Genomic DNA, 27521 nt, shown 5'->3' with positions numbered 1-27521 from the left:
GGTGCTCCCTGGCCACTGATGGAGGGGTGGGGAGTAGGGCTGCCAACTCCAGGTTGGGAAACTCCTGGAGACTGGGGGGTGTAGCCTGGGGAGGACAGGGACCTTAGTGGGGTACAATGCCATAGAGTTCAGCCTCCAAAGCATCCAGTTTCTCCAGGGTAACTGATCTCTGTAGTCTGGAGATGAGTTGTAATTCTGGGGGATCCCCAGGTTCCATCTGGAGTCTGGAATCCCTAAAGAACCACAAGGCCCGGTGACTTGATACCATGCAACTTCCATGACTCACTGTGGTTCAACAGCAGCCACCACAAAATGCCAATGTGATGTAGGAGTTAGAGTCTCAGACTAGGATCTGGGAGATCCAGGTTCAAATCCCCAGTCTGCCCTGGATGACACTGGAGGAATCTTGGCCAGTCACGTACTCTCAGCCGAACCTTCCTCACAGCATTGTTGTGAAAATAAAAAGGAGGAGAGAATGATGTAAGGCAACTGGGCATATCAGGAGACAGTGCAATTCCCCATTACATGCAGCTTTAGCGCTTAAGTTATACTAACTAAAAAGAACTATTAAAATGATGTGTTCATACTATTAAACATTCTGAAGGACTGCATATGAGAATGGGCAAAGCTCCAGAGGGCAAGACTACATCTGACTGGGCTGAAGTAACAGGAGGGTAGAATTCAGTTAACCGCAGGAGAAAATTCTTTTTTTTAAAGAAAATATTTTATTTATTAAGTTGTATATTATACAGCCACAAGCATTTTATACCTTCACAGTCACAATTTGGAGGTCTTGTACATAGTGAATTTTTTCCACCATTCATACATTCTTGACCATTTATTTTGAAATACTACTACTTCTTTTCCAAGTAATAACGTTGTTAGTTTATCTAGTTCCACTACATCTAGCAATTTTTGCCATTTCTTTCCTAGAGGGTAGTTTATCTGTTTTCCAATATTTTGCTACCATAATTCTCGAGGATGTTAAGACATACGTTAATAGATATTTATCATTTAGATCAAAGTTATCCGGGATAATATTTAACAGATATATTTCCGGTACCAAATTTAAATTTACCTTCATTATTTCCCATATCATTTGCTGAACCATTTTTCAAAATTTTTGCATATTACCACAGTTCTACCACATGTGCATAAACGTTCCTACATTATTCTTACATTTCCAACATTTCTTCAATAATTTTGGGGCACATTTTGCAATTCTATCTGGTGTCCAATACCAGCGATGGAAAATTTTATATATATTTTCTTTATATGCTGTTGATCCTAAAAATTTCATTACCTTCCATATTTTATCCCAGTCATCAAATTCTATTGTATAACCCATATCCCTCATCCATGCTAACATAGTAGGTTTGACCATCTCATCTTCCATATATCTTTCCAGAAAAAATCTATATAACTTTTGTATTAGTTTGTCACTCGACGACAACCATATTTTATCTAATTTGTTATTTTCCTTGAGAAAACCTGTTACTTTATCTTTGTTATAAATGGACAGGACTATTTTTGTTTTTTACAGGAACGGAGTTCTGGCTGGCTCCCAAGTTGGCCATGCCCAGCAGGAACTTATTAGCACAGTAGGCCACACCCAACAGCAGAAATGCATTAGAATTGGCTACATTAGGGATGTGTGGCCTAACATGCAAAGGAGTTCCTGCTACAAAAAAAGCCCTGGGTTTTGACCACAAACAAGGTCAACAGAATAACAAGCAAAAGGTGGGCGTGGCTGGATGACCATATTTCTGGTAACATGGGGGCGTGGTCTAATATGCTAATGAGCTGTGCTGTCAGGGCTGTGGCCTATTATGCTAATGAGTTTCTGCTGTTGGGTGTGGCCTATTATGCTAATGAGTTCCTGCTGGGCTTTTTCTACAAAAAAAAAGCCCTGTAAATGGACACTAACTGTACCGATTCCCACCATGTTAAATTGGTATTTTTTGCTTCAAAGTTTTTGATCTTATCTTTTTTATCAAATAGCTGATCATATATTATTATCTTCTTATTCGTCAGGAGTGTTGGTTTTATAAACGCCTCCAGTGGTAAAACCCATCTTGGTATTTTTTCATAACACCTATCCTTTATGCTTCACCAGTGTTTTAACAGCACTCCCCTCAATACATGTTGATGAAAATTTTGATGCACTATGTCTTTATTGTACCAAATATAGGCATGCCATCCCATTGCCAAATCATGTCCTTCTAAATTTAATGTTCTTCTATCCTCTAACTTTATCCAGGTCCTAATCCATGTTAAAATTGAGGCTTGACAGTAAAGTTCCCAGTTTGGTAAACCCATTCCTCCTTTTTCTTTTTTCTCTTGCAGGTATTCCATTTAATTCTCGGTTTCTTTCGGTACCGTATGAATTGGCTTACAATTTTATCCATGTCTTTTTAAAAAGTCTTTTTTAATATTGGTATGTTTTGGGCTAATAAAAAATGTAGTAGAATATTCATTTTTATGGTAGCTATTCTTCCTATTAGAGATAATTGCATATCTTTCCATTTTATAAGATCTTTATTAATTTCTTCTAATAACTTTTTGTAGTTATTTTCCATTAATCCACTATTTCTGTTAGTCATCTTTATTCCTATGTAGACCACTTTATTAGTGATTTCTAAGTTTGCAGTCTTAGATATATTCTCTTTTTCTCCATTCGTACAATTTTTTGTCATTATCTTTGTTTTTTTGTTATTCAGTTTAAATCCAGTCACTTCCCTGTATTTTTGTATTGTATTCAGCAATGGCCCTATTGATACTTCTGGATCTTCCAATATAAAGACAAGATCGTCCACAAAAGCTTGAAATTTAAATTCTTCATTCTTTACTTTCAAAACTTTTATTGAGTTATTATCCCTTACTAAATCATTTACTGACTCTAGAACAAATATAAATAGTAGTGGCAATAATGGGCACCCCTTCTGAATTTCTATATTTTCTGTCAATTCTCCATTTATTATAATTCTCACATGTTGTTCTTTATATATTGCCGAGATCATTGTTAGGAAATCATTACCACAATCCCATGCTCTTAACTTCTGTATTATATAATCCCATGACACATTATCAAAGGCCTTTTCTGCGTCAACAAATACCAATGCTAGCTGCTTCTCTGGATGTGTCTCGTAATATTCTAACACATTAATTATAGTTCTAATATTTTGACTTATCTGCCTTTTGGGTAGAAATCCTGCCTGGTCTTGAAGTATAATTTGCACTCATACTAAGAAAATTCTTAGCGGTGTGAACAATCTAACAGTAGAAACAATTCCTCAGGGTCATGTGGGCTATGCTCACTGGAAGTCTTCAGTCAGAGGCTAGAGAGTCATCTCTCAAAGATGCTATAGCTTTGGATGTCTGACACTGAGAAGGGGGTTGGACTAGATGGTGTCTAATACTTGTTTTTTCCCTTTGCACCAAGGTGAAGACCTAATTTACATTAGGTTATTAGTCTTCTAAGAGCTACTTGGATCCCGAGGGCAATGATATGATGTAACCATGGGTTTTTGTTGTTTTTTTATCCAGCATTAATGTATGCAAGCATCTTTGGAAATGTATCGGCAATAATCCAAAGGCTGTATTCAGGGACTGCCCGGTATCACATGCAGATGCTGCGTGTGAAGGAGTTTATACGCTTCCATCAGATTCCCAACCCTCTGAGGCAGCGGCTTGAAGAGTACTTCCAGCATGCTTGGACCTACACAAACGGCATTGACATGAACATGGTATGTAGATCTGCTTTTGCCAACTGACAATGTGCATTTGTAACAGTATAGGGAAAAAACAAATCTCATTACTTTCAGCAGCCTTAGGTTACCTGTCTGCTTTGATGTCCTGTATAGTAAGGTGCATTATCTGTATCATATCAACAGCCATTAATTAAGCAATGAAGTGTGGGGTAGGTTTATAAAACAACTGCTTCTACCTCTTGGAGAGGGGCAAGTGTTGATTGTTCAAGAGATCATGGATTTGTCTGTAGGAATTAGACTGTATTGTTTTGAAGGCACTTGTGTATACGAAGCTTTGGACCCTATGCAGTGTGAGCAGCGCTGTAATGCATAACTGGTAACTTTCCTTCGTCCCCTCTTCTTCTTCAGTTCTCTATGCCCCCCCACCCAAATTATTCACCCATGGGTCAGCAAACCCCCAGGAACAAGCTGGGGGATCATCGTGGGGAGCTGCAGCAATGAGAGAATCAACAAAAATTGCCCTTCCCGTCTTCTTTGAGCAGAAGTGTCTGCCAGGAGCGGGAAAAGAGCTTCAGATCCCTCTTGGCAGAGACCACATAAGAAATGGCATTGACTAGTTTCAAAAATTAAATAGCTCATAATAAGCAATAACCAAACTGAAAGCAGATACTTTCATAACTTTGGGAGGGTAAAGGTCTACATCAGCAATGTGGAGATTCGCACTATACAATAATAATCCATTAAATAACATTAAATACTATGAACAACAATATATTAATTCATTACATTGTCTATGATGATGTGAAATTTCTGTTCCCAACAGCCACCTGGGTAAAGGGGGTGCAGAGGGGTGAGTAGGAGGGTGTGAGCATGCCAACTGTCATTGTCCTCAACCAAATGCCTGGAGGAACATCTCTGCCTTGCAGGCCCTACGGAAAGATGATAGATCCCACAGGGCATGGATATTCTCTGGCAGAGAGTTCCACCAGGCAGGGGCCAGGGCTGAAAAGGCCCTGGCCCTAGTTGAGGATTGCCAGACATCTCTCGGGCCGAGAACCACAAGAAAGTCCTTATTGCTAGAGAATGCACATCTGCCTTCCGGGTGCTTACTCCAGCTTTCCCAGTGTGAAGAGTTTTAAAGCTCAAAAAATGCATTGCCTGGAGACCATAGTAGCACACCATGCTTGTCTAGCCACAGTAACCATATGAGGAAATATTTTGTTATAAAGTGGATGGTCCAAAGCCTAAATTAAGTCATTAAGAATGTGTGCTGTTGTCTTAAGGAAGTTTATTAGTTGTTCTGTCCTCCCCCCTTTTGGGTGGCTTTTCAGCACCTCTTTTTCCTGTTTTGCCAAGTTATTCGCTCTCTAATAGTTCCAATCTTTTCATCAACTTTTTTTCTTGGCTAGAGTAAATGCTTCATCATTTGCAGAACAGTTAGGTCACTGTGAGGGTATTAGTCATCCCCGGAGACTCTGCCCTTGTGGTGGTGCTGTAGTTGAACCTTTCCCTCGCTCTGTATTTACTTGTAACTTGTATTCATCTATAAGAGCTATATATATATTGCCTTTATTGAGCAGGTTTCCTTGCCGTTCACATGACTTCCGTTCTATCTTTTGGCTGACAATGATAGACTAGTCACTTTGTCTGTGGTAAAGTTTATAACATGGACCTCTTCTGTACCCCATAACACCAGCACTAATTCTGCTAGACCCTAGTCCATGTGTGCTGGATGATGTGGACAAACCTTGTGGCTTGCAGATGTCAGCAAGCTTGACCCTCAGGAATCTTTCTGTCTGGAAGGACCCTAATTCATCAGTACACATAGGAACAGAGTTGACACTTGAGACAACAATAGGCTTTGCATACAACTAAGGTTGCCAGCCTCCAGGTGGTGGCTGGAGACCTCCTGCTATGATCTCCAGGCAACAGAGATCAGTTCACCTGGAGAAAATGGCTGCTTTAGAAGGTGGACTCTATGAGAGCATTATACTCCACTGAAGTCCCTCCCCTCCCCAAACCCCACCTTCCTCAGGCTCCACCCTCAAAATCAGGTATTTCCCAAGCCATAGCGGGCAACCATACATACAACATATATCTATAATCTAGTGATCTCCCTAGAGCACTGTACCACATGACCCCAGTGGGAGTGGGATTCAACTGGAATAAATACCTGAGCACTCAGGACTTTGCCAGATAAAGCTCTAGGGCTGCCAAACCGCGGCGGGGGATCTGTGCGTCGTCGCAGGATCGCTGCCGTGGGGGGACAGCAATCCGCATTGCACCGGCGTCGCCAGGATGTGATGCTACGCGTCGCTCTGGCAACAGGGCTGTTTGGAGTCCCGTTGCCAGGGTGACGCGTAGCGTCACATCCTGGCGACGCCGGTGCAATGTGGATCGCTGTCCCCCCGTGGCAGCGATCCTGCGACGACGCACAGATCCCCCGCCGCGGTTTGGCAGCCCTATAAAGCTCACAAGTTTCAGCTGGAGTTGATATAACCCATTCAGTTACTTCTGAAGGTATAAAATGATATGGATGTCCCCAAGAATGTGCACAACCATGTTTCATTAACAGATGTGACTTCTGGTTGGAGATGTTGTCCAGCTAAGCAGTTCATGATGCAAGATGTGTTGGAAAGTAGTCTTGAATTTGCAGTATTATTATCATATATTCTTGGAGTTGTGATGTCAGATACTAGATGCCATGAAGCATTCACTTTAAATGCAACATGAAACAGTAATAGTGACTTATTCTGGAATATTTTGTTACGCCTAATTAAATTTGAGTGCTTTTAGTGTTTGGACAATAATTGAACAAACAACTTTGATACTCCTTTAAATATTTATACATATGCACCATAGTGAGAGAATGATATGCCAGTTGTCTTATGTATGTTATACTTATGAAAGATTTATCTCTTTCCTGTCTGCTTCATACCCTAATACATGGAATAACACCATCCACTGGTAAGAGCAGGAGGTATTTATATCCTATTTAATTCCAATGTAAAAAAAAATAGAATATCCATGTTATCTGTTGGGTTTAAAACTTCTTTTTAATGCTTTCTGTTTTAAGTTATAACTTCATTTTGCATGACAATGGGATAAATAATAAAAATAAATATTGGCCCAGGGCAATAAAAAATTAAGATAACAGAACTGAAATGGTATAAAACTAAAGCATTTCTTTAAGCTCTATTAGCCATGGTTTGAGCCCACATGTTTGGTTGTTATTTTCTGCCCAAAAAAGGTCCTGTGCATTTGGTGTAGCTGTTTTTTAGAAATGTTACATTTGGATGACGTTCTCCTGCCGAGTGTTCTTTGCTTTCTTTTGTGTTGCTGCTTTTTTCATTCATACCATATGCATGCTAGTTGCCAAGGACCAATCGTGGTTTGCTGACCCAAGCTCAAAACCATGTGCATTCATAGCTCAAAGCCATGTGCATCTGGGATGGGCTTGCATGTACTTTGAATCACTTGATTTTGCATGGTAGTCAACTAGGAGGGCTCTTCTTCTCCAGGTGTGCTTGAGTGCCAAGCTCCTGCTGATTAACCTGAATATCGCATGGTCTGTTTCAGCAGTTTCAAGTCTTCAGGCAGCAGTGAAGTCTAAAGTGATAATTGGTTCAGCCCCATAAAGTAAACACATGCATTATTCCATTATATACAAAACTAATTGGATGATGGGTGTTTGTGAAAACAATACACTTTTGAAGTGAGAACACTGATAACATAAAGTAAAACAAGTAGTTTTTCACTTCAGAAGAAATCAAATGCTTAGATAAAGACACCTTTTTAAAAAGAAAGCTTTAAGAGTATTGTTTTTCACTGAAAGGAAGAAAATAATATTTCTCCATAACAGATAGAACAGAATGGATAGAATAGAAATCTTGGGTTAGAATCTAGGGTTGCCATTCCCCTGGCAGTGCCAGGGAAAACCCCAACTTTCAGGTCTTCAGCCCACTGCCAGCCAGTGGGGAAGCCCCCCCCCCCCCCAGCAGGGATGTCACCGTGCGATGTCCCCGGTGTGATGGCATCACCTCGACTTGATGTCATTGCACCAGGGATGTTGTGCAGGGACACTCTGGTATTTGGGCAAACTCTAAGGTTTTGAGTCCAAAAAAAAATAGAGTTTGCCCAAATACCAAAGCGTCCCCCATCTGACATCCCAAGTGCAATGATGTCCCTTCCAGGTAACATCATTGCATCAGGGACATGATGCAACATCCCTGCCCACCCCCAGAACACCCCCCAAAGTCCCCCGCTCCAGCCAAGGTAAGACCTGGCAACCCTGTTAGAATCTAATTACCGTATTTTTTGGACCATAAGACTCACTTTTTCTTCCAAAAAAAGTGGGAGGAAAAGTGAGTGCGTCTTATGGACCAAAGGTTCAGAATATTTTTTTCCCCTGTTTTCCTCCTTTAAAAACTAGGTGCGTCTTAAGGTCAGGTGCATCTTATGGTCCGAAAAATACGGTAAATTGTTCAATTCTTTCTCTTTTGTTCACCTTTCTATTCCTTTTGTTGTGGGATTTCACTGTATAATATCACTATATTACTGTTACTATACTACTATATTATTAATATCGCTATATTACTAATGCTTATGTTTGAAGAGTGAATAAACAGGTTTCGGTAGTTTAATCTGGATCAGAAACCTGAACTTTGTCATAAAATGGACATAGTTGAAATATTACCTACATTCTAAGCCCTGGCAAAAATGAAGGTCTGAAAATAAGCAAGGGGGGAGCCCAAGAGTCATAGGGTGCGTTCAGACGGGGGCTTTCTGCCGGCATAAACTGCACCGGTTGGAACCGGTGCAGTTTATACCGGCAGAAACGCGATCACACTCACCTCCATTTTGCGAAGCCCTCCGGTGGACGCCCGCTCACACGCTGCGGGCGTCTGCGTGTGTTTTTTTTTTTAAAGGACAGTTTGAGCATGCGCACAGGCAGCCATTCGGAGAATGGTGATTTTTGCGCATGCTCAACCCCCCCCCTTACATTTAAACTTTAAAGGTAAGCACTTACCTTTAAAGTTTAAAACCCAACCTGGCCTCGCTGTAGTCCCGGACTGCTCCGGGACGGTAAAGTAAGGCATTTTTATTTTTTTTTAAACAAACGCTCAGGGCGAAGCTTCGCCTGAGCGCATATCGCTTCCTCTTAAAAAAAAAATGGCGGGGGAAAGCCGGAAGCCTCAGGCTTCTGACAGAAGTGTCTCTGTAACGGAGGAGAGCGATCAGACGCCTGGGTGCACCGATGACAACCGTTGCACTCTGTTTACCACCACTTCCGACCTAGTGGCAGAGTACAACGGTTTAAAGCGCTTTACAACGGATAGAGAGGGAAGACAGATGTTCCCCGTCTGAACGCCGGTAGGTACATCGATTGCAACCGGCACAGAATCCGTTGTAAAGGCTGCATCTGAACGCACCCATAGACTCTTTAAATAGTGTGTGTCCGTCCATTCATTTAGGTTGCTAAGGAGGGAAGGAATCAGGTTTCTCTTCTTGTCATGTGCACCACTGGTTCTAGGATCTGGCTTCTTTGTCCCTTTCTTTCCTTTGTCTGTGATTTGCTTAGGTGATTTTAGATGCTGGACTTAATGGTCTTGGGGGGGGGGAGCATCATTCACCAGGCATTCTGAGAACTATATTTCTCAAAACACACTGCAGGGAAGGCAGTGGAGGTAGAAAGATGCAGGTGAGTCGGATCTCGTGCATCTCTAGTAGCAATGTTAAAATAAATTCTCTTAGTTACTCTTCACCCAGATTCTCCTTGAAATTCAATGATCAATTTCTTTTCTTTTTAGGAATTTGGAGTCTGTTTTGAATCAATTCTGTTTTTATCAAAAGAGAATTTTGAAGAGAGGGAGGGCAGGAAGGGAGGTTTCAGCAAAAATTCAGAATCTCTGTCTGCAGATGGTTAGAGACAGGCAGTGGGGTTTTTTTCCCCCAGACCTTCCTATCCTCCTGATAGAGTGTGTAAAAAAAAAAAATTAAGCCCTGTGAGGGCTGAATTTCAACAGAGTACCTACAGCACCACCCTAACTGAAAACCTGCCAAAGAGAAATCAAAGTTACCAGACATCAAAAAGACACTGAAAACCTCCCTGGGACTTTGAACCAATGTAAAGAATATTCTGTTGTGAGGAAATCTATTAGATCATACATTCTTTCATTCGTCAGTCAAAATGGAAACATGAGTCAGTGCTGCTGAATTGCAGAGGATGTTCATTCAGCAGTTCATGTGAAAGGTTTTCACTGACTAATGTATTCATCAGAGTCTATAGTCAGCCAAGATTAAGAGTAAGTTTCCTTATCATATTTTTTAAAAAAAAATCAGTTGTAGAAATGCAGAATCATGCTACTTTCTGAGCAACTACAAGATTTCAGTAATATTTTGAAAGTTCCAACTCATAGGGTTGAATCTTGGAGTGGATCTCTTCTAATGGAAGAAGGGCAGGTTCCCCCAATTCCCCCTGCAGACCTCTAAATCACCCCTTAGGGATTATTTTAAGGTGTAGTATGATGGGGGGAGGTGAGGAATTCTCATTTCATGAACAGAAATCCTTTCCATCACTGAGAATTACCTCTGGATCAGCCCACCTAAGCTTTAGACATTCTTTCAGCAAATTCTTGAAATTCTTACTAAATCTTAACATAATTTCCAAAATCTACTCAGTCGTATGGAATCTTATCACATATATTTATTTGCAAGTTCTTCAGTGCCTTTTTGCACCCCTTTAGAATGATGGGGAATCTATGGGCACTTATCTACAGGATTGAGTCTTACTCCCATGGAAACCAAGTAGCCAACAGTGTCTCCATTGCATTGCTAGCATTATCTGTTCCTCTGGAGAACTATAATGAGGTGAAAATGAGTAGCGGTTGCCTGTCTTTATATCTCACTGCTTCACCATCACAGAAGACAAACAAAGATAGAATTAATGGACCTTGACTTCTGTGATGGACCTTGACATCTGAGGCAGGCCAGCCATGTTCTGCAACCACTAAGGGCAAGCCCAGCTATAGTTGGTTGAAGAATCAAGCCTCAAGGTTATGAAAACATGAAGGTTCTTATTGAACAGAGGGCTCTGTAGTCCTCTTTCAAGATGGAATTTGTGAAAAACACATTTGTCCAGGGGCCAAAGTGGGTTTTTGGATGGGGAGGTTAGATAGATGATATGAAGACTCGACCAAGTGATTGCCATAAGTGGATTCTATGTTTTAAATTATCTGCCTCAGACCTTCAGAATGAAAAGGGTAGAAGGAAAAGCAGCAACCTCATTAAAAATATATGTTCAGGAATGGACAAGAGTACATTTTTTAAAATACTACATTTTGTAGAAATTGAAGATATTTTATAACTGATCGGAAAGCCTGTATTCTTGAAGCATATCCCTTGGAAGTGATCTCAGTGATGCCTCAAGCATTTTTTAAAAATTTGCCCACATGCAGAATAAAGTAGTCATCTATTTCTAATGATTAAAATAGACGACTATACTTGATGACTAAGCATATCTAAGATTAGCCAGTTTTTAGAAGGGGAAAACTGCCATTGGCCTAAATAAAATGATTTCATTCTTAATATCTGAAAACACTTTCTATCCAACCTTTTCAGTTTAATTAGATGCTTCCAATTGGTGATCACATACTCAGGATCACAGTGCAGATTGATCACTCCCATGCGGAATAAAAAACAAAAACAAACCGAAACTGTTTTTCAGCTTTTACAATGAACCTGAAAGAGCATTTACTTCATTTATAACCCAGCTTTCTCCCCAAATGTGGAACCAAAGCAGCTTACATTGTTCTCCTGTCTAGGTGGAGATATGGATATAGGGTGGGCACTAGGGTTGCCAGCCTCCAGGTGGGGCCTGGGGATCTCCCGCTTTTACAGCTGATCTCCAGCTGACAGAGATCAGTTCCTCTGGAGAAAAGCAAGCGGTGATTTGCAGCTTCAGAAAAATTGCATGCAATACATCTTTTTGGAATCTGTGGAACTACCCCCCCAAAAAAACACTTTTGGAATTCAATTGACTTCATATTCACATCATACTGTTTAAAGGGGGGTGTGTGTGCTCTTTTACAAAAAATACAATTTGTAAGTTCCAGACAACACAGTGGGACTTACTGGATTAAACATGTGTAGTATGGTGCTGTTCATAGTCCTAATTTGGGCTGGATCATGTCCATAGTTTGTATAGTTTTGTTTACTTGTTAATGTCAGTCCCAAAGGATCTGAGGCCATTAAGTTCCTTACACTGCTGAGTACTCTTTGACTATGTGAGCACTTTGAAACAGGTTTGTTCATCATTGTGGCTTCTGTACAGTCCCACATGGGGACTGCGCAGTCACAGGCCAGCCGCAGAACAGCTAACAAGCTTTCTAAAGATCTTTCTATAGCCTACGATTGCTCCTCCCCACCCCTGTCTTCAGTTTATCACTTTTCCCACCAAAGGGTCATGTTACGGGGGTGGGGCAAGTTCTTTCCTTACTGCCATGAGGAGAGCGCAAGCCTTTTCTTCTGTTTTTGTTTTTTCCCCTCTCATTGTGAGTACAAAGGCCAAGTGGCATTATTTAAGAAATGTGAGGAATGTGAGCCAAAATGGCTCAAAACAATTACCACAAGTCATGCCTAGCTTGTTTAGGCAAAGAACACAACACAGCTTCATGTCCAGCCTGCCATCGTTTGATCCCAAAGGCTAGGGATGGGAGAGCAGCGAAGCTTAAGGCTGCCATGTGGGAGAAGGCATTGGGTGCCCCAGATCCCCAAGAGGAAAAATGACTGCAGTCTGAGAAAAGACTGAGAGTCATGTTGGTAGCTTTGGCACTGACTCCATTGACCTCTGTAGCAACCAAGCCACTGGTGCCAGCCCACTTGGCCTCAAAACCGCCTTCTAAAAATCAAAGGAGAGACCTAAACATTGAGACTATCAGTCACCCTCCCCATGGCACCAACTTTCGAGATCACCCCAGCGACAAAAGTCTCCTTCTCCTCAGCACCATTCATCAATATCGCCCGTAGCTGAAATCAAACCTTCTCCTAGACACTGAGCTGGTGAGTCCCCTCAGAGCTGAACACCGATGCCTACCGATCATGGCTCAATGTCACCTTGGCATCCAGTATCACTGCTTCAGTTGGTGCGTCTCTTGCCCATTCCAAGAACATCGTTGCCATCAGGGCAATGACATTGATCTCCAGCTGCATCCGATGACAATGTTTACATGGTTCCCCCGCATCAGGATAAACCAAAAGGGATGAGCAACAAGTCCCTCAACAAGCTTCCCAGCAACCTTCCTGGCTTCCCTTCCCAATGAGGATCCCAGCACAGTGGGCTTTGTGGAACCAACAGGGTCAATGTGTCCCATTTCCCTGGCCTCCTTTTAACTCACAAAACCAGGGAAAGTCCAGGGAGAAATGTGCACCCAGCCACATTTCTATGGATGATTCAGGTTTTTTCCAGTCCAATCCCACAGAGCCAATGGAACTGGATTTGGAAGTGGAATCTGAAAACACATCTTTACCTTCACCTAACAACACATTAGGTGAACCTTCAGCACCATCTCCAACTGAGCGTTTGAAGTTGTATTCTGAGCAACTGATTCGCATGGCCAAATCATTGGGTCTTGAATATATGTCTTCAGAACCACAGTCCACCAGTCCCATTATGAAGGTGTTATATACTCCAGACTAGGGACCCATAGCCTTACCTATGCTTCAGGATATCCATGATGATGCCGTGGGAATTTGGGCCAAACTTTCATCCACTGCAGCTTCTGCTAGGAACCTTGAGAATTTGTATAAAGCCAGTGAAGATGGCACCACTTATTTATTCCACCATCCTCAAGCAAACTCCCTGGACTTTGAAGTTCTACCCACCAAAAACAGAGCTGGAACACATTCCACACCCTTAGATAAAGAAAGCTGCCAACTGGACATTCTCAGCCAAAAAATGTGCTCATCAGATGCCAGCACTGCAATTCCAATTTTACTGCTGTTACTGGTCACTACCAAGTGTAGTTGTGGGATTGTATGGGTCAATTTGTTGACCTCCTCCTTGATAATAAGAAACCCCTAGCTGGGGTGTTGCTCATGGAGGGTCAGAAGTTAGGGAAACAACAGCTGAATGCAGCCAGACATTCTGCCGACTGTCACAGCAGAGCTATGGCCTCAGGAATTGTCCTCCACAGGAACTCCTGGCTTATGTCATCTGCACTACCTCAGGACACTAGGGCCAAAACTGAGGACCTTCCAATCAAAAGTCTACAGTTGTTCAGTGAGAAAACAGATGATGGTGTAGATTGCATCTGCAGAAACAAGCTCACTGCTAAATCGCTGGGGTTATATAGGTTCCCTGAGTATAGATTTCAGGTCCCTCAAAACCCACAGCAGTCATACAGGTCCTTTTACAATCAGAACTCCCAGGGTGGGAAACCCTCCAAACAGAGGGGCAACCACTCATCTCAATCCCCAAGGGAACAACATTCTAGAGGGTCAGCTTTGGCCTGTCACCTACAATTTTCTTTCTGGACTGTTTGTCCTTGTTAGATATCACTGATAATGCTTGGGTTCTATCTGTAATAAAAAAGGGTTATTTTGTGGAGTTTGATTCCATGCCTCTGTATCATCTTACACAAATTTCACATCTCACTTCCTTTCCCAAGAGGTGGTATTTCTCCTATCCAAGGGAGTTATTGTTAAATTACCCTCGTACTAAGGGGACAGGGTTTTTCCCCAGGCTTTTTGCTATCAACAAAAAGGGTGGTGGGAAAAGACCTATCCTAGACCTCAAAGCACTGAATAAACATGCCTGGGTTTCCAAATTTCATATGTTATCCCTCCAAGAGCTGTTACCACTTCTAAAACAGGACTCCTGGTTTGCAGTCCTAGATTTAAAGGATGCATACTTCCATATTACAATCCATGAAGCTAGCAGGAAAATCCTCAGGTTCATTTTTGAGGAGGTGGCCTATGAGTATGTGTTCCCCCCCTTTGGACTGGCTACGGCACTCAGGGTATTCACCAAATGTGTGTCTGTAATTGTGTCCCACCTTAGGTTTAAGAACTGTATTATCTACCTCTGTCTTGACCTCTTCTTTGTCAATGACTCTAGGAAAGGTCTGCAGCACTACGCTTCTTCATTAACTGGGAGAAATCCCACCTTTCTCTCTCTCAATCTGTAGAGTTTATAGGGGCCATATGTTAGATGCAGTCAACAGGAGAGCTTTCGTACCTCCAAGGATAGTTCAATCTATTATTAGGCTGGCCCAGAGGGTCTCCTGTAACAGGTTTCAATCTGTGAAGACTATCCAGAAGCTTCTGGGTTACATGGCATTGACTACAGCTGTTGTGCCTTTTGCTAGGCTCCATATGAGGCCCCTCCAAAATTGGTTTCTGAGGTCCATCAACCACACGTCTGACTTCCAATGGAAGAAATTTTCTGTCCCTGGGGGGTCACTAAGAGCCTAACTTGTATGGTTGACAAAATCTAATTTGTCAGTGGCAGTTCTGTTCAGCACTCAGCAACATGATGTGCAGTTCTTTAGGGATGCACCTCTTGCGGTCATGGGAGCACACTGTGGCACACATATGGTCCAAGGGCTGTGGTCCAACTCTAAGTCTAGACTCCATATTAACTTACTGGAATTGAGAGCTATTAGACTTGCTCGTGCTTCTTTTTCAGCACTGCTTGTCGGTCGTCACGCTCTGCTGGCAGCGGTCAACATGATGGCCAAGTTTTATGTAAACAAACAGAGAGGCACAGGTTCCATTCGGCTCTGCAAAGAGGCAACCCTATTCTGGTAGTGGGCAACAGAACACAGAGTGCAACTAATGGCCATACATATTGCAGGTCAAGACAACACCATAGCAGACAGCCTAAGCAGGCACATATACATAAATCTAGAATGGTCTATAACCGACCGTTAACTGTCACCTGGTTTTCACAAAATGGGGCGCCTTGTGGTCAAGCTTTTTGCATCAAAGGTCAACAGATAATGCAGCCTATTCTGTTCCAGGGCAGCTGCAGACAGGAAATCTCTCATTCCAGCTCCATTGGCATGGCTACCTATTTTATGTGTTCCCAACATATGGAGTTTTGCACAAGGTACTAGCCAAAACAGCAGCCGACAAAACCTCCTGCATTCTTCTCACTCCGTTTTGGCCAAGGAGAGTGTGGTTCCCAACCCTGTGGAGAGTATCCAAGGGCATACATCCAGCCTCGCAATCTCCTTCACATGAGCCCTGTCTTGCATCCAGAAATCTGGCCCCTGTACCTGACAGCTTGGCTTATTCAGCACCAGGGGCTTTTCACAAAGGGCAAGAGAAGTTATGGCGGCCTGTAGGAGACCTTCTAGAAGGAAGTCTTATAACACTGTGGAAAGGTTCTCCGACTGCTCCATTCATTGGGATGGATCCCACCACTTGTGTGTTGCCTAAGATTTTTTACTACCTATTACTATTACATACAGAGGTCTAGCCTTGTCTTCTGTTAAAGTTCATCTAGCTGCTATTTCAGCTTTTCATGAACCAGTTGACATATGTTCAGTGTTTTCTTCTCCGTAATCCTGGAAAATCCTGAAGGGTTTAAACGATTTGTAGCCATCATGTGTTCGCCCTCTTGCACAATGGAGTTTATCCCTTGTGTCATCCAAGTTAATCAATAAATCTTTTGAACCCATGGCCAAGGCTGAGTTGTCATTTCTTTCATAAAAGACTGCCTTCCTAATGGCTATCACCTCTGCATTGATAGGAATTGAGCTTTTTGAGGTGCGACCCGCCCTCCACCAAATTTCATGCAGATGAGGTTGTCTTGAGGCCTAGCCTGGACTTCTTACCCAAAGTGGTTTCTAGATTTTGTATAATTTACAATTCTACCACTTCTCTTCCCTTCCCCAACCAGTTCTGCCGAACAAACTCTGCACACACTAGATGTCAGATGAGCATTCCTCTTTTATTTAAAATGTACAGAACAATTTAGGAAGGACAAACACCTTTTTGTTTGTTTCAAAGGGGCTAATAAAGGGAAGGCAGCATCACCTCAGTGTCCACGTGGGTGTTGGATGCTATCAAGACAGCTTACAGTGCAGCTGGGTTAGTGTGTCCCATTGACATCAGAGCACACTCCACCAGAGCACAAGCTTCATCAGCAGCCTTCCTGTCTTGGTTGCCGCTTGGTGACATCTGCAAAGCAGCTACTTGGTCCACGCCATCCACCTTTGTTTGGCACTACTCCGTGGATGTGGATGCTCAAAATGAGACCGCTGTTGGGAAAGCAGTTCTGCAGTATATCTTCTGCTAAACAGCCCACACCCACCACCTCAGTGAGTGAGCTTGCTAGTCTCCCATGTGGAACTGCACAGAAGCTGTGATGATGATGAAAATGGGGTTGCTCTTAGGTGTAACTGTTGTTCATTGAGTGGCAGGCACACATCCCTTCCTCCTTTCTAAACTGTTGGCTGCTTATCTTTCATGTTGTTTTAGTCTTCACAGTGGCAAAGGGAGAACTGAGGGAAGAATACATGCCCCGCCCCATCACATGACCCTTTGGGCAGGAAAAGGGATACACTGACAATGGGGGTGGGGCACTCATAGGCTCTAGAAAGATCTTTAGAAAGCTTGTTAGCTCTTTTACAGCTGGCCTGTGACTGCGAAGTCCCCATGTGTGCCTGCACAGAAGACCACTCGATGAACAACGGTTACAGGTAATACAGCCTCTTTTTTGCATGTGTGTTTTTAAATGAACACTGACCTGGTTTTATAACCATTATCAGCATTTCGATTATTTACCTGGAAGGAAGACAACTTTGCTTGTAAGATGACACCCCCTCCCTCCTGGAAAAGTTTATCCACAAAAAACATTTTGACTGCTCTACATACTTGTAACTAGTATGCAAATTTAAGACTACCACCTATTGTTCACAAATGTAGACACTGTCAGGTTTGCAGTAGTCCCTTAATAACTTTTACCTGGTCATCAGAAAAATGCAAATATATAAGGTCGAAACTATATAATTAATTAAATCTCTTAACATTTTAATGATTACATTCAAACACTTATATCTATATTTTCCCTCTATGCATCAAATACAGTTTAGGGTGATTTAGGTCAGGAAAATCATACAGGGAGGGCATTAAGTCCTCCCATTGTAACCCTGTTCCACTGCTTGGATCAGATTCAGAACCCCTGTGCCTGCCATAAAGTTTAAACTGGTCATGCACCTTTTACATCATGTGTAGTTCCAACCAGGGGTCGTTTCGTAGAAAAAGAGCTAGGGGAACTCATTAGCATAACTCATTAGCATATGCCACACCCCCTGACATCAGGGGCCCGGCGGTGGACCTGCAAGGCCGACGGGAGTGCGAGGAAACCCCGCCAAGGCCCTCCCTGGCCCCAGGCAGGCAGGGGTGGGGACAGACGGGGAGGAAGCAACTTACCCTCCCTCTTCTCCTGCCTCCTCCTGGCTGAATGAGGGCTGGAAGCGGGGTGGCCAGAAGCAGGGGGCGTGGCTTCGTCATGTGCCCCGTCCCCCTGCACCTCACCCGGGGGAACTGCGTTCCCCCGCGTTCCCCCCCGAAATGACCTCTGGTTCCAACCCTGAATGACCAAACGTTCGTACATTGACAGAGTTCAAGGGCTGCAGAATTCAGCACAAAATTAGTCATCCCTTTGATTTCAATAGACCTTAAGTATGCCTGAGTCCAGGATTGTGGCCAAGGTCTGCAACATGCAGAATATAATAGAAGTGTATCTGACCAACTTTTCTGCTGGTGAAACTAGGAGGAAGGGTATCCCTTTTGCCTAAGGTTACCAGATCCACTTTGACCACCAGCAGAGAATGGGGGCAGGGTTGCCAGATCCAACTTCTGGAGATTTTCATCCATTTTCTCCAGAGGAACTGATCTCTGTAGTCTAGAGATCAGCTATAATTCTGCAGGATCCCCAGGTCCCACCTGGAGGCTGGCATCCCTAACTTTGCCCACTAGAAAGACTATAAGGGGTCATGAGATCTGCATACACAAAAGACATGTAGACAGGTCAAGGAGTGGGATTAGGTAGGTGTGATGGCCAGGTGCTTTCTTGTCTCCCCATCCACCCTGTCATGCTTTCCAGTAGCAGTGACTGTTATTTTCTCCTCTTAGAAGGGCTCCATGCTTAGTGGTTTGGTGGATAAGACAAGGAATGTAACAAGTTATTGGTAAGTACAGCACAGGACAGGACAGCAGACGCCCACTTTAAAACAGCTACAGATTCACACACCCACAGCTTTCCTGAACTGCTATTCCTGTCAGAGAGAGAGAAAGAATGTTTATTGGGAATTCCTTCTTAAACCCAAGAATCTCAGACTGTTGAAACAGGGCTCATATGCCTCTTGGGATATTTCCTGTTGGCAGAGTTTAAACATGCAGAGGAATGGAGCACCAACTGTTTAAAGAAAATAACTTGGCTTATTAAAGAAGAAATAAACTCTGCTAGAACAGAGAAAGAGGCTAACTGCTGTGAGAGACTGGAATGAAGGGGGAGGGTTCAGTTGGAGCAGGAAGTCTCCAAAGAGCCAGTCAGGAGACAGGAATTACATAATCTGAAATTGTGGTTAGTCCCTAATCTGTCTATGCTAACTAGCAGTCCTTCAACGGTGCTTCCTATCTTCTTCAAGTAGGTGCACTATAGACCTTGTATATTCCAACATTTCCCTCAGTGCCTTTACAAGTCCCTAACCTCCTATTTCCCTAAGGTAACACAGGATACAGGCTCTATTCCTGGCTCTTTATTGGCCCCTAAACCCTGTGTACCTATATTATAGATAAGTTCTTTTTCTTTCACTGAGCTAACTGCCTAACTATTCTCTTGGTAGTTTCCCCTCTTTTGCTATCAATTCCACAAGCCCTATCTGAGGAGACTTTCCCTCCTCTTAACTCTCCACCCCACTCCCAAAGGCTGTACAGCCTCTCTTTGGCTGTTGCCACTTAGGGTGCATTCAGATGGGGCATTTATACCGGTATAAACTGCTGCAGTTCCAACCGGTGCAATTTGATTAGGAAGAAATGTGATCACACTCACCTCCTGACTGCGCAGCACATCGTGATATGCCCGTTCACACTACCAACGTGCAGGAGCGCACATCGGCATTTTTTTTTTATTTTACATTTTGCACATGCGCATAGGCAGCCATCCACAGAGTTGAGATCTTCGCACAGGCACAGAACACCCCGTCCCAAAAAGTGTGCCCTGAAGCAAAGGCTTCCCTTTAAACTTTTACAGTGAAAAGGGCCTCTGTGAGGTCCCGGACTCATCCGCAGCCTAAAACTAAGCATTAAAAAACGCCAGGGCAAAGCTTCGCCCAAGCGCACATCGAGGAGGCTTTTAAAAAAATGGCAGCCGAAAAGCGGAAGCCTTGGGCTTCTGAACGGAAGTGGCTCTACACCAGCGGAGAGCAATCAGACGAGGATAATGCAGTTGGAACCGGTGCACTCAGGATACCACCACTTGGGGACCTAGTAGCAGAATACAACGGTTAAAGGCTGTTTGCAACAGTTAGGGACGGAAGGCAGATGTTCGCCGTGTGATCGCCCGTAAGTACACCGATTCCAACCAGTATCTATACCGGCATAAATGCCCCGCCTGAACGCACCCTTAGTGTCTGCCTATTTCCACTGCATGCAAAGCAGCTTTTGTGGGCATCATAGTTCTTCAAGACATTAATGTTTAGAACATAAAATACTTTATACTTTTTTTCTAAGTAAAAAGGAAAGTGGATGAAATCCACTGATACCAGTGACAGAATAGGTCCTTTTGTTAGTTACTATGTATAATTGCACATATTTATCCATTTGGTTCTGAGTATATCAGCTGTGACGGTACCATTTTGGACACTGCTACTAAGCACACACTGGGAGATAAGTTTGAAGTAAAGGAGCATGGTACCAAAGAGTAAAGGATAAGTAACTATGGGTGGGATCTAAATCACCACAAGCAGACCAAAACGTGAGAAACAAAACTTTCTCACCTCACCCCTCCCAGTGCAGCTTGCTGAGACCTCCTGAAAATCAGCTCCTAGGGGTCAAATCTCATCATGAACACTGTAGGGAGCCGGGGGGGGGCTGCAGTGGGAAGCAAAAATTGCCACCACCCCCTGCCAAAAGAAGTCTCATTCCACTCGTGTAAGTGCATTTATGTGGTCAGCTGTGGCTCAGTGGTAGAGCAGCTGCTTAGCATGCAGAAGGTCCCAGGTTCAATCCCTGGCATCTCCAATTAAAGGATCTGGCAGTGGGGGATGTGAAAGACCTCTGCCTGAAACTCCGGAGAGCTGCTGCCAGCCTGAGAAGACAGTACTGATTTCGATGGACCCAGGGTCTGATTCACTATCTAGCAGTGTCGTGTATGTGTGCTTGCATTGAGTGCCTTGTAATTTCATATAACACATTGTTCCTAAACATTCACAGTGGTGTATCGGTCTCCAGTGACTTTTGTAAAATGCTGGTGAAACAGTTATGATACCAAGCATTTATTAGAATGCCCTATTCATTATTCAGAACTATTGGTCAAATGAACAGAACCATGATTACTGTGACTTCTGTTTTGTTAGTTGCAGCTGACCTGTTACGTGCCTTTTATTTTGTTGTCTCTTGCCTTTTGCTGGCTTCTCCACATATCAGTGTGAATACCTTGAGCAACAATGCCACTGAGAGTGGATAGGGAGCTATGTAGCACCACCCATTGTGTTTCAGATCACATGTCAGTGTCTTACACTACTGTGGCCAGCTTATTAATGCTACACACTGAGGGTCTAATCAAATGATGTGCTGGGAGCTCCATGTACAAAACTCCCAGGGTTTTTTTTGGGAAAAGGAGGGGATTCAACAGTGATATGCAGGGCCCTGTACAAGGGGAACAGGGTGTGCCTTCCCATGCTATTTTCGCAGTGCAAAATGGCCCCAGGGGGCTGCTGAAACTTATGTATACTGGTTAGGGTTGAGGGACTGTTGTTACAAACAAATAAAAGGTAAAATATTTTGGCCATGCATGCTAAAAGTATAATTATTGTCCTTTTTAAAAGATGAGTTACTTATAGCATTGTACATTTATGGTAAGTAAGCACAACAAATGCTTTAAAATACATGGCTTTTGTTGAAATTGTAAGGTTAGATCTGGACTAAATTCTCCATCTGCAGAACAGAACTTTCCTACTCCCCCCCCCCCCCCAACCCCCCCCCCGCAACCTACTGAGAAGAACATAAGAACATAAAAAGAACCCTGCTGGGTCAAACTAGTGGTCCATCTAATCCAGCATCCTGTCTGACACGGTGGCCAACCAGTTCCTCAGGAGGGCCAACAACAGGGTATAGAGGCCAAGGCCTTCCCCTGATGTTGCCTCCTGGCTCTGGGATTCACTGAGCTGTCCACTATTACCCCAAGATCTTTTTCCCTATCAGTCTCTTCAAGTTCAGACCTCATTAGCCTATACTTGAAGGCAGGATTTTTTTTGCCCCAGTGTGAACCACCTTACATTTACCAACACTGAACTTCATTTGCCGCATTGTCGCCCACTCACCCAGTTTGTGGAGGTCCTCTTAGAACTCCTCACAGCCAACCTTGGTTTTCACCATCCTAAATAATTTTGTGCCATCTGCAAACTTGGCCAGTACACTACTCACCCCTAGTTCCAGATCACTGATGAATAAATTAAATAATTCTGGCCCCAATACTGATCCTTGTGGGACCATGCTGCTTTAGTCCCTCCATTGTGAGAATAGTCCATTGATTCCTACTCTTTGCTTCCTGTCATTTCACCAGTTTTTAATCCGTAAGAGAATCCGTCCTGTTAGTCCATGATTGCTAAGTTTACTCAGGAGTCAAAAGCCTTTTGAAAGTCTAGGGCTGATTTCGCACTAGAGCTGCCTCGATGTTGCGCCGCCGTTTACCCCGATACTATTGGTCAATTTCACACCCGAAGCCACGGGGCTGCATTTGACCTGCGGCTTCGCCCAATTTCCTCCGCAGTTTCGCGATCCTCAAAAAACAGGATTACGAAACTGCGGGGGAAATCGGGCGAAGCCGCGAGTCAAAATGCAGCCCCGCGGCTTCGGGTGTGAAATTGACCGATAGTATCGGGGCAAACGGCGGCGCAACATCGAGGCAGCTCTAGTGCGAAATCAGCCACGGTATATAATGTCTACCAGGTCACCATTGTCTACATGCTTGTTTATTTTCTCAAAGAACTCCAAAAGGTTGGTGAGGCAGGAGTTCCCTTTTCAGAACTCATGCTGATTTTCCCTCAGTAGGCTTTGTTCCTCTAATGTGCCTAACAACTTTATCTTTGATTACAGTTTATACTAATTTGCCTTAGGCTAACTGGCCTGTAATTTCCTGGTTCCCTTCTGGATCCCTTTTAAAAGATTGGAATCACATTTACTGCTATCCAGTCTTCTGGTACAGTGGCTTAATAGGTTACATATATGGGTTAGTAGATCAACTATCTCACATCTGAGTTCCTTAAGACCCCTCGGATGTATGCCATCAGGACCCGGAGACTTATTGATGTTAGGCTAACTGGCCTGTAATTTCCTGGTTCCCTTCTGGATCCCTTTTAAAAGATTGGCATCACATTTGCTGCTATCCAGTCTTCTGGTACAGTGGCTTAATAGGTTACATATATGGGTTAGTAGATCAACTATCTCACATCTGAGTTCCTTAAGACCCCTCGGATGTATGCCATCAGGACCTGGAGACTTATCGGTGTTCAGTTTCCCCAATAGGTCTAGAATTTCATCTGTGGTTACTTCAATTTGACTCAGTTCCTCAGTCTCCCTTCCTAAAAATAGGGGCTGTGGCATGTCCACAGTGAACACAGAAGGAAAAAAAATGGCATTGAGCTTCTCTGCCATCTACCCATCTTTTTTTTTTAGCAATCCCTTTATTCCTTTGTCATCCAAAAGCCCCACTGCTTCTCTGGCTGGTTTCCTGCTCCAAATAGATATTTTTTAAAATGTTTGTTTGTCTTTATGCTTTTAGCAACCCACTCCTCAAAATCTCTTTTTGCATGCCTAAGTATTGACTTACATTTCTTTTGCCAGAGCCTGTGGTCCCTCCTGTTTAATTCATTGGGGCAGATCTTCCACTTCTTAAAAGAACCCACTTTACTTTTTATAAGGTCAATAGTAAAACCCCACTTTTAAGCAACCTTTGAGACCCAGTATTTCCACCTATGCCACTTCTGTTGGGGAGTTAATTCCCCTGCAGTTTTCTAACTCATTTGATCCTATTCCCTCTTGGATGTGCAACACAACACACCAACAGCAACCTGGCCCTCCGTGTCCTATCTATAGAGTTTATACCCAGGAATATTTGTATCCCATAGATTTTCCCCATTTCACCATTTATCTGAGATACCTACTATATCTAAATTGTCATTGAACACCAAGCATCCAAATCCCCCATCTTGGCTCAGAGACTTCTAGCATTGGCATATAATCTAGCACTGGCATCTCCATGAAATGATGTTTGGGGGGGGGGGGGGGGGGCTGTAGTGCAAATGGGGAATCAGTGGAAACTGATAATTTAGTCTGGATCCAACCTTCAATTTACCAAAGAATGAGAAGCATAGAAATCTGCCCTCCTGAAATTTGAAATGGCAGGCACCTCTGCTCTTGGCTTCTCCAATTGGTCAACTTTTTATGTATGAACATCTGTTATAATAATGTTCTCTGTTATTGCATAATTGTATCATTTACTTTCAACTGTAGAAACATCGGAATCTGTTGAAGGTTTAGGAACCATTTCTTGAATCATAGCTCGGCTTTGGGGAAGTGATATAATAATGTTCTCTGTTATTGCATAATTTTATCATTTACTTTCAACTGTAGAAACATCAGGATCTGTTGAAGGTTTAGGAACTTCATTTCTTGAATCATAGCTTGGCTTTGGTGAAGTGATATTCTCATGTCAAAAATATCATCATCCGTTTTCTTGTTGCTCCTGCCATTGTTGTTAAGAATGGGAGAAATGTGTTAATATATATGTGTATTTGTGATAAAACAGAAACAGCTGCACAGGCCTTTATTGTGCTGACATAAAACAAAATAATTCAGCATTGAAGATGTACTTAATATATATATATATATATGGGTCCCACAAGTTCTGGCATAGCTTTTGTGAAGGTCAAATTATGGCCCACCTCCTTCTTGAACCAGCTGAAAAGTTGGCGGGATCCAACACACTGTTACACTTACTTCTAAATTAGTGAATTAGTAAACCTAAACTGCAGACCTCTGGAGAATTATGCCAGCCTGGGCCCATTGAAATTAAACACAAGACTGGAGTTAACTCTGTATACAATTTCAATGTGATGTCATATTTCTTTTACTGATGTTGGCTCTACAAAATCAATTTCTGCCTTTAGGGACTGTTTTCTTAGCATAAAGGTGAAATAGGTGATGAGGTAGGAAAGAAAGAGAGGCAAAGCAATTTATTCAGAGCCATTTAATCATTGGCTGAAATTAGGGTTGCCAGCCTCCAGGTGGGGCCTGGAGAACTCCCGCTTTTACAGCTGATCTCCAGCTGACAGAGATCAGCTCCCCTGGAGAAAAAGGCTGCTTTGAAGGGTGGACTCGGTGGTATTGTACCATGCTGAGCCCCCCCCCCTCCCCAAACCCCGCCCTCTCCGGGATGCACCCCCAAAGTCTCCAGGTATTTTCCAATCCAGACCTGGCAACCCTAGCTGAAATGGAGCTAGAAGTTGGTTATCTCAAGGTCCACTGGACCACAATGGCGGCTGAAAAGCCAAAAGGGCAATCCAGTAATGGGACTCTTTAGCCTGCTGATATGAGACCCTTTATACAAGTAATGCCAAGCAGAATATGGATTGAGTGCCGCAGTAATTCACATTCAGAACCAGCTTCTGATAAACGCTTTTGTTATTCATGAAGTAATGTGTGCAACACAACCCACACGTTTCTTCCTCACATTCCACAATTACCAAAAGACTGGAAGAGCAATGCAATGAAGTGAGTGTGCATATGCTTCTCCAGCCTCACCCATCTCCCTTACTAGTCAGCCACAGGAAAAGTGGGAGAAGTCCATAGATGTACTTACCAATGGTGAGCCCATCTTTTAACATGGCAAGTCTTTTTATGGCAAGCATAAAATAGGGACAGTCAGTGACTTGTGCCAGGTCTCAAAGGTGCTCAGAGCCAACAAGACTTCTCACTGCTTTGGATATCCTCAGCAATAGGCCAGTCTGCACTGCAGTTGTGCTAAACTCTCACCTTGTTTCCATCAGGTCCTAAAGGGATTTCCAGAATGTTTACAAGCTGATATCTGTCTACACCTCAACCAAACTTTACTTCAGAACTGCAAAGCTTTCCAGGGGGCCAGTAAAGGCTGTCTCCGGGCTTTGGCTATGAAATTTAAGACGACACACGCACCTCCTGGGGATACTCTTGTGCACTGTGGTGACATTTTGACTGCACTTTATTTCCTGTCACGAGGCTCCATAGAAATCCTCAAGAATGACATGGTTGTAGCAATTCTTGGTAAGCATTTCTTAGACATTTCATAAAACTGGGAAACCATGTTTGCTCATTCAGTCACCATTACATTTTTAACAAGAAGAAATAATGGGTTGGATTCAACCAGCTCTTCTGTGGGTGAAAAGGAAAGGAGGGGGTCACCTTTGACCACCAAAATGGCTATGCTTGCAATCATGGGATCTGCATAGACAAAAGACGGGGGATGTAAGGAGGGGTATTAGGTGAGATTGAATGAACAAGCTGGCTGGATCCAACCCATTATAAATATCTCAGGATGTTAGGTAAACCATATTGATATCATACTTATTGAGTTTAAATTTAAAATCGATACCTTAAACCACTAACTAGACATGAAAACAGAAAGCCAGTAGGAGAGCAGGGGCTATCCAGTGTTTTGCAGAGAGTGCCACATGTACGATTATGTACCTACTGGGTGGAGATCATGGGTGTGTGCTTGCCGCATGGAGCTTGTGGCTCACAGAAAGCAGGTTTGTTCCCTTGAGTCTAGGGTTGCCCACCTGGAGAAGCTGAGGCAGAGAGTGAGGTTTGGGGAAAGACCCTCAGGGACTTACCAGAACAGTCCCACTCATGTCCTGACAGCTCTTCTGCTGTTGTGGAGAGAGTTTCTAGTTATGAGGGCATCAGTCTGAGAAGGAGGGATGTGATCCCTTAGAAGAGACCCCTTCCTTGGGTAATGGATCAATATCCTCTTGTACCGAAGATACCCCTGGGGAGCTGGGGAGAAGGTGAGCTACTAGTAGTAGGTGATTTGATCATTAGGAATATAGAGAGTGGGGTCTATGACAGGCGTTTTGACCGCATGGTAACTTGCCTGCCTGGTGGGAAGGCTGTGGACCTCATGCACTATCTCGATTGGTTGATAGTGCTGGGGAGGAGTCAGCAGTCATGGTGCATGCTGGCAGTATGTTCCCTCTAAGCTGTGGAGTCTTGTGAGCAAAAATTCTACTTTGTGAGCTACCAGCATTAAAGTTATGAGCAAGTGATTTGGCTACTGCATAAATTAGTTTGCTCTGGAGCCATCCTTCCTGAGCTAATACAAAAATGTCTGAGAGGAGGCTAAAAAACTGTGAGCTAGCTCACACTAACTCAGCTTAGAGGGAACACTGGCTGGCACCAATAACATTAGGAAATGTAGTTGTGTGGTCCTAGAGGAAAAATTTAGGTTACTAGGCAGGAAGTTAAAGGCCAGGAGCTCAAAGGCAGCATTCTCAAAAGTACTGCTGGTTCCACACGCAGGCACAGATCAGGGGTCTCAATGTG

At 43.2% G+C, this 27521-nt stretch overlaps 1 protein-coding gene across 1 annotated transcript in view; it reads left to right on the top strand.

Moving 5' to 3' along the window:
• KCNH7 (potassium channel, voltage gated eag related subfamily H, member 7) overlaps positions 1-27521 on the top strand; it is a 455965-nt gene that overhangs the window by 393590 nt on the left and 34854 nt on the right. The window contains exons 9-10 of the mRNA XM_015426236.1: positions 3547-3746; positions 25991-26243. Coding sequence (XP_015281722.1) covers positions 3547-3746; positions 25991-26243 — 453 coding nt within the window. The remainder of the gene's footprint in view (positions 1-3546; positions 3747-25990; positions 26244-27521) is intronic.

Source organism: Gekko japonicus, unplaced genomic scaffold (genome assembly GCF_001447785.1).
Source record: "Gekko japonicus isolate JY-2015 unplaced genomic scaffold, Gekko_japonicus_V1.1 scaffold399, whole genome shotgun sequence".
NCBI classification, from domain to species: domain Eukaryota; kingdom Metazoa; phylum Chordata; class Lepidosauria; order Squamata; family Gekkonidae; genus Gekko; species Gekko japonicus.
The sequence above is the reverse complement of the archived record's forward strand: the minus strand, read 5'-3'. Positions and strand labels throughout refer to the sequence as shown.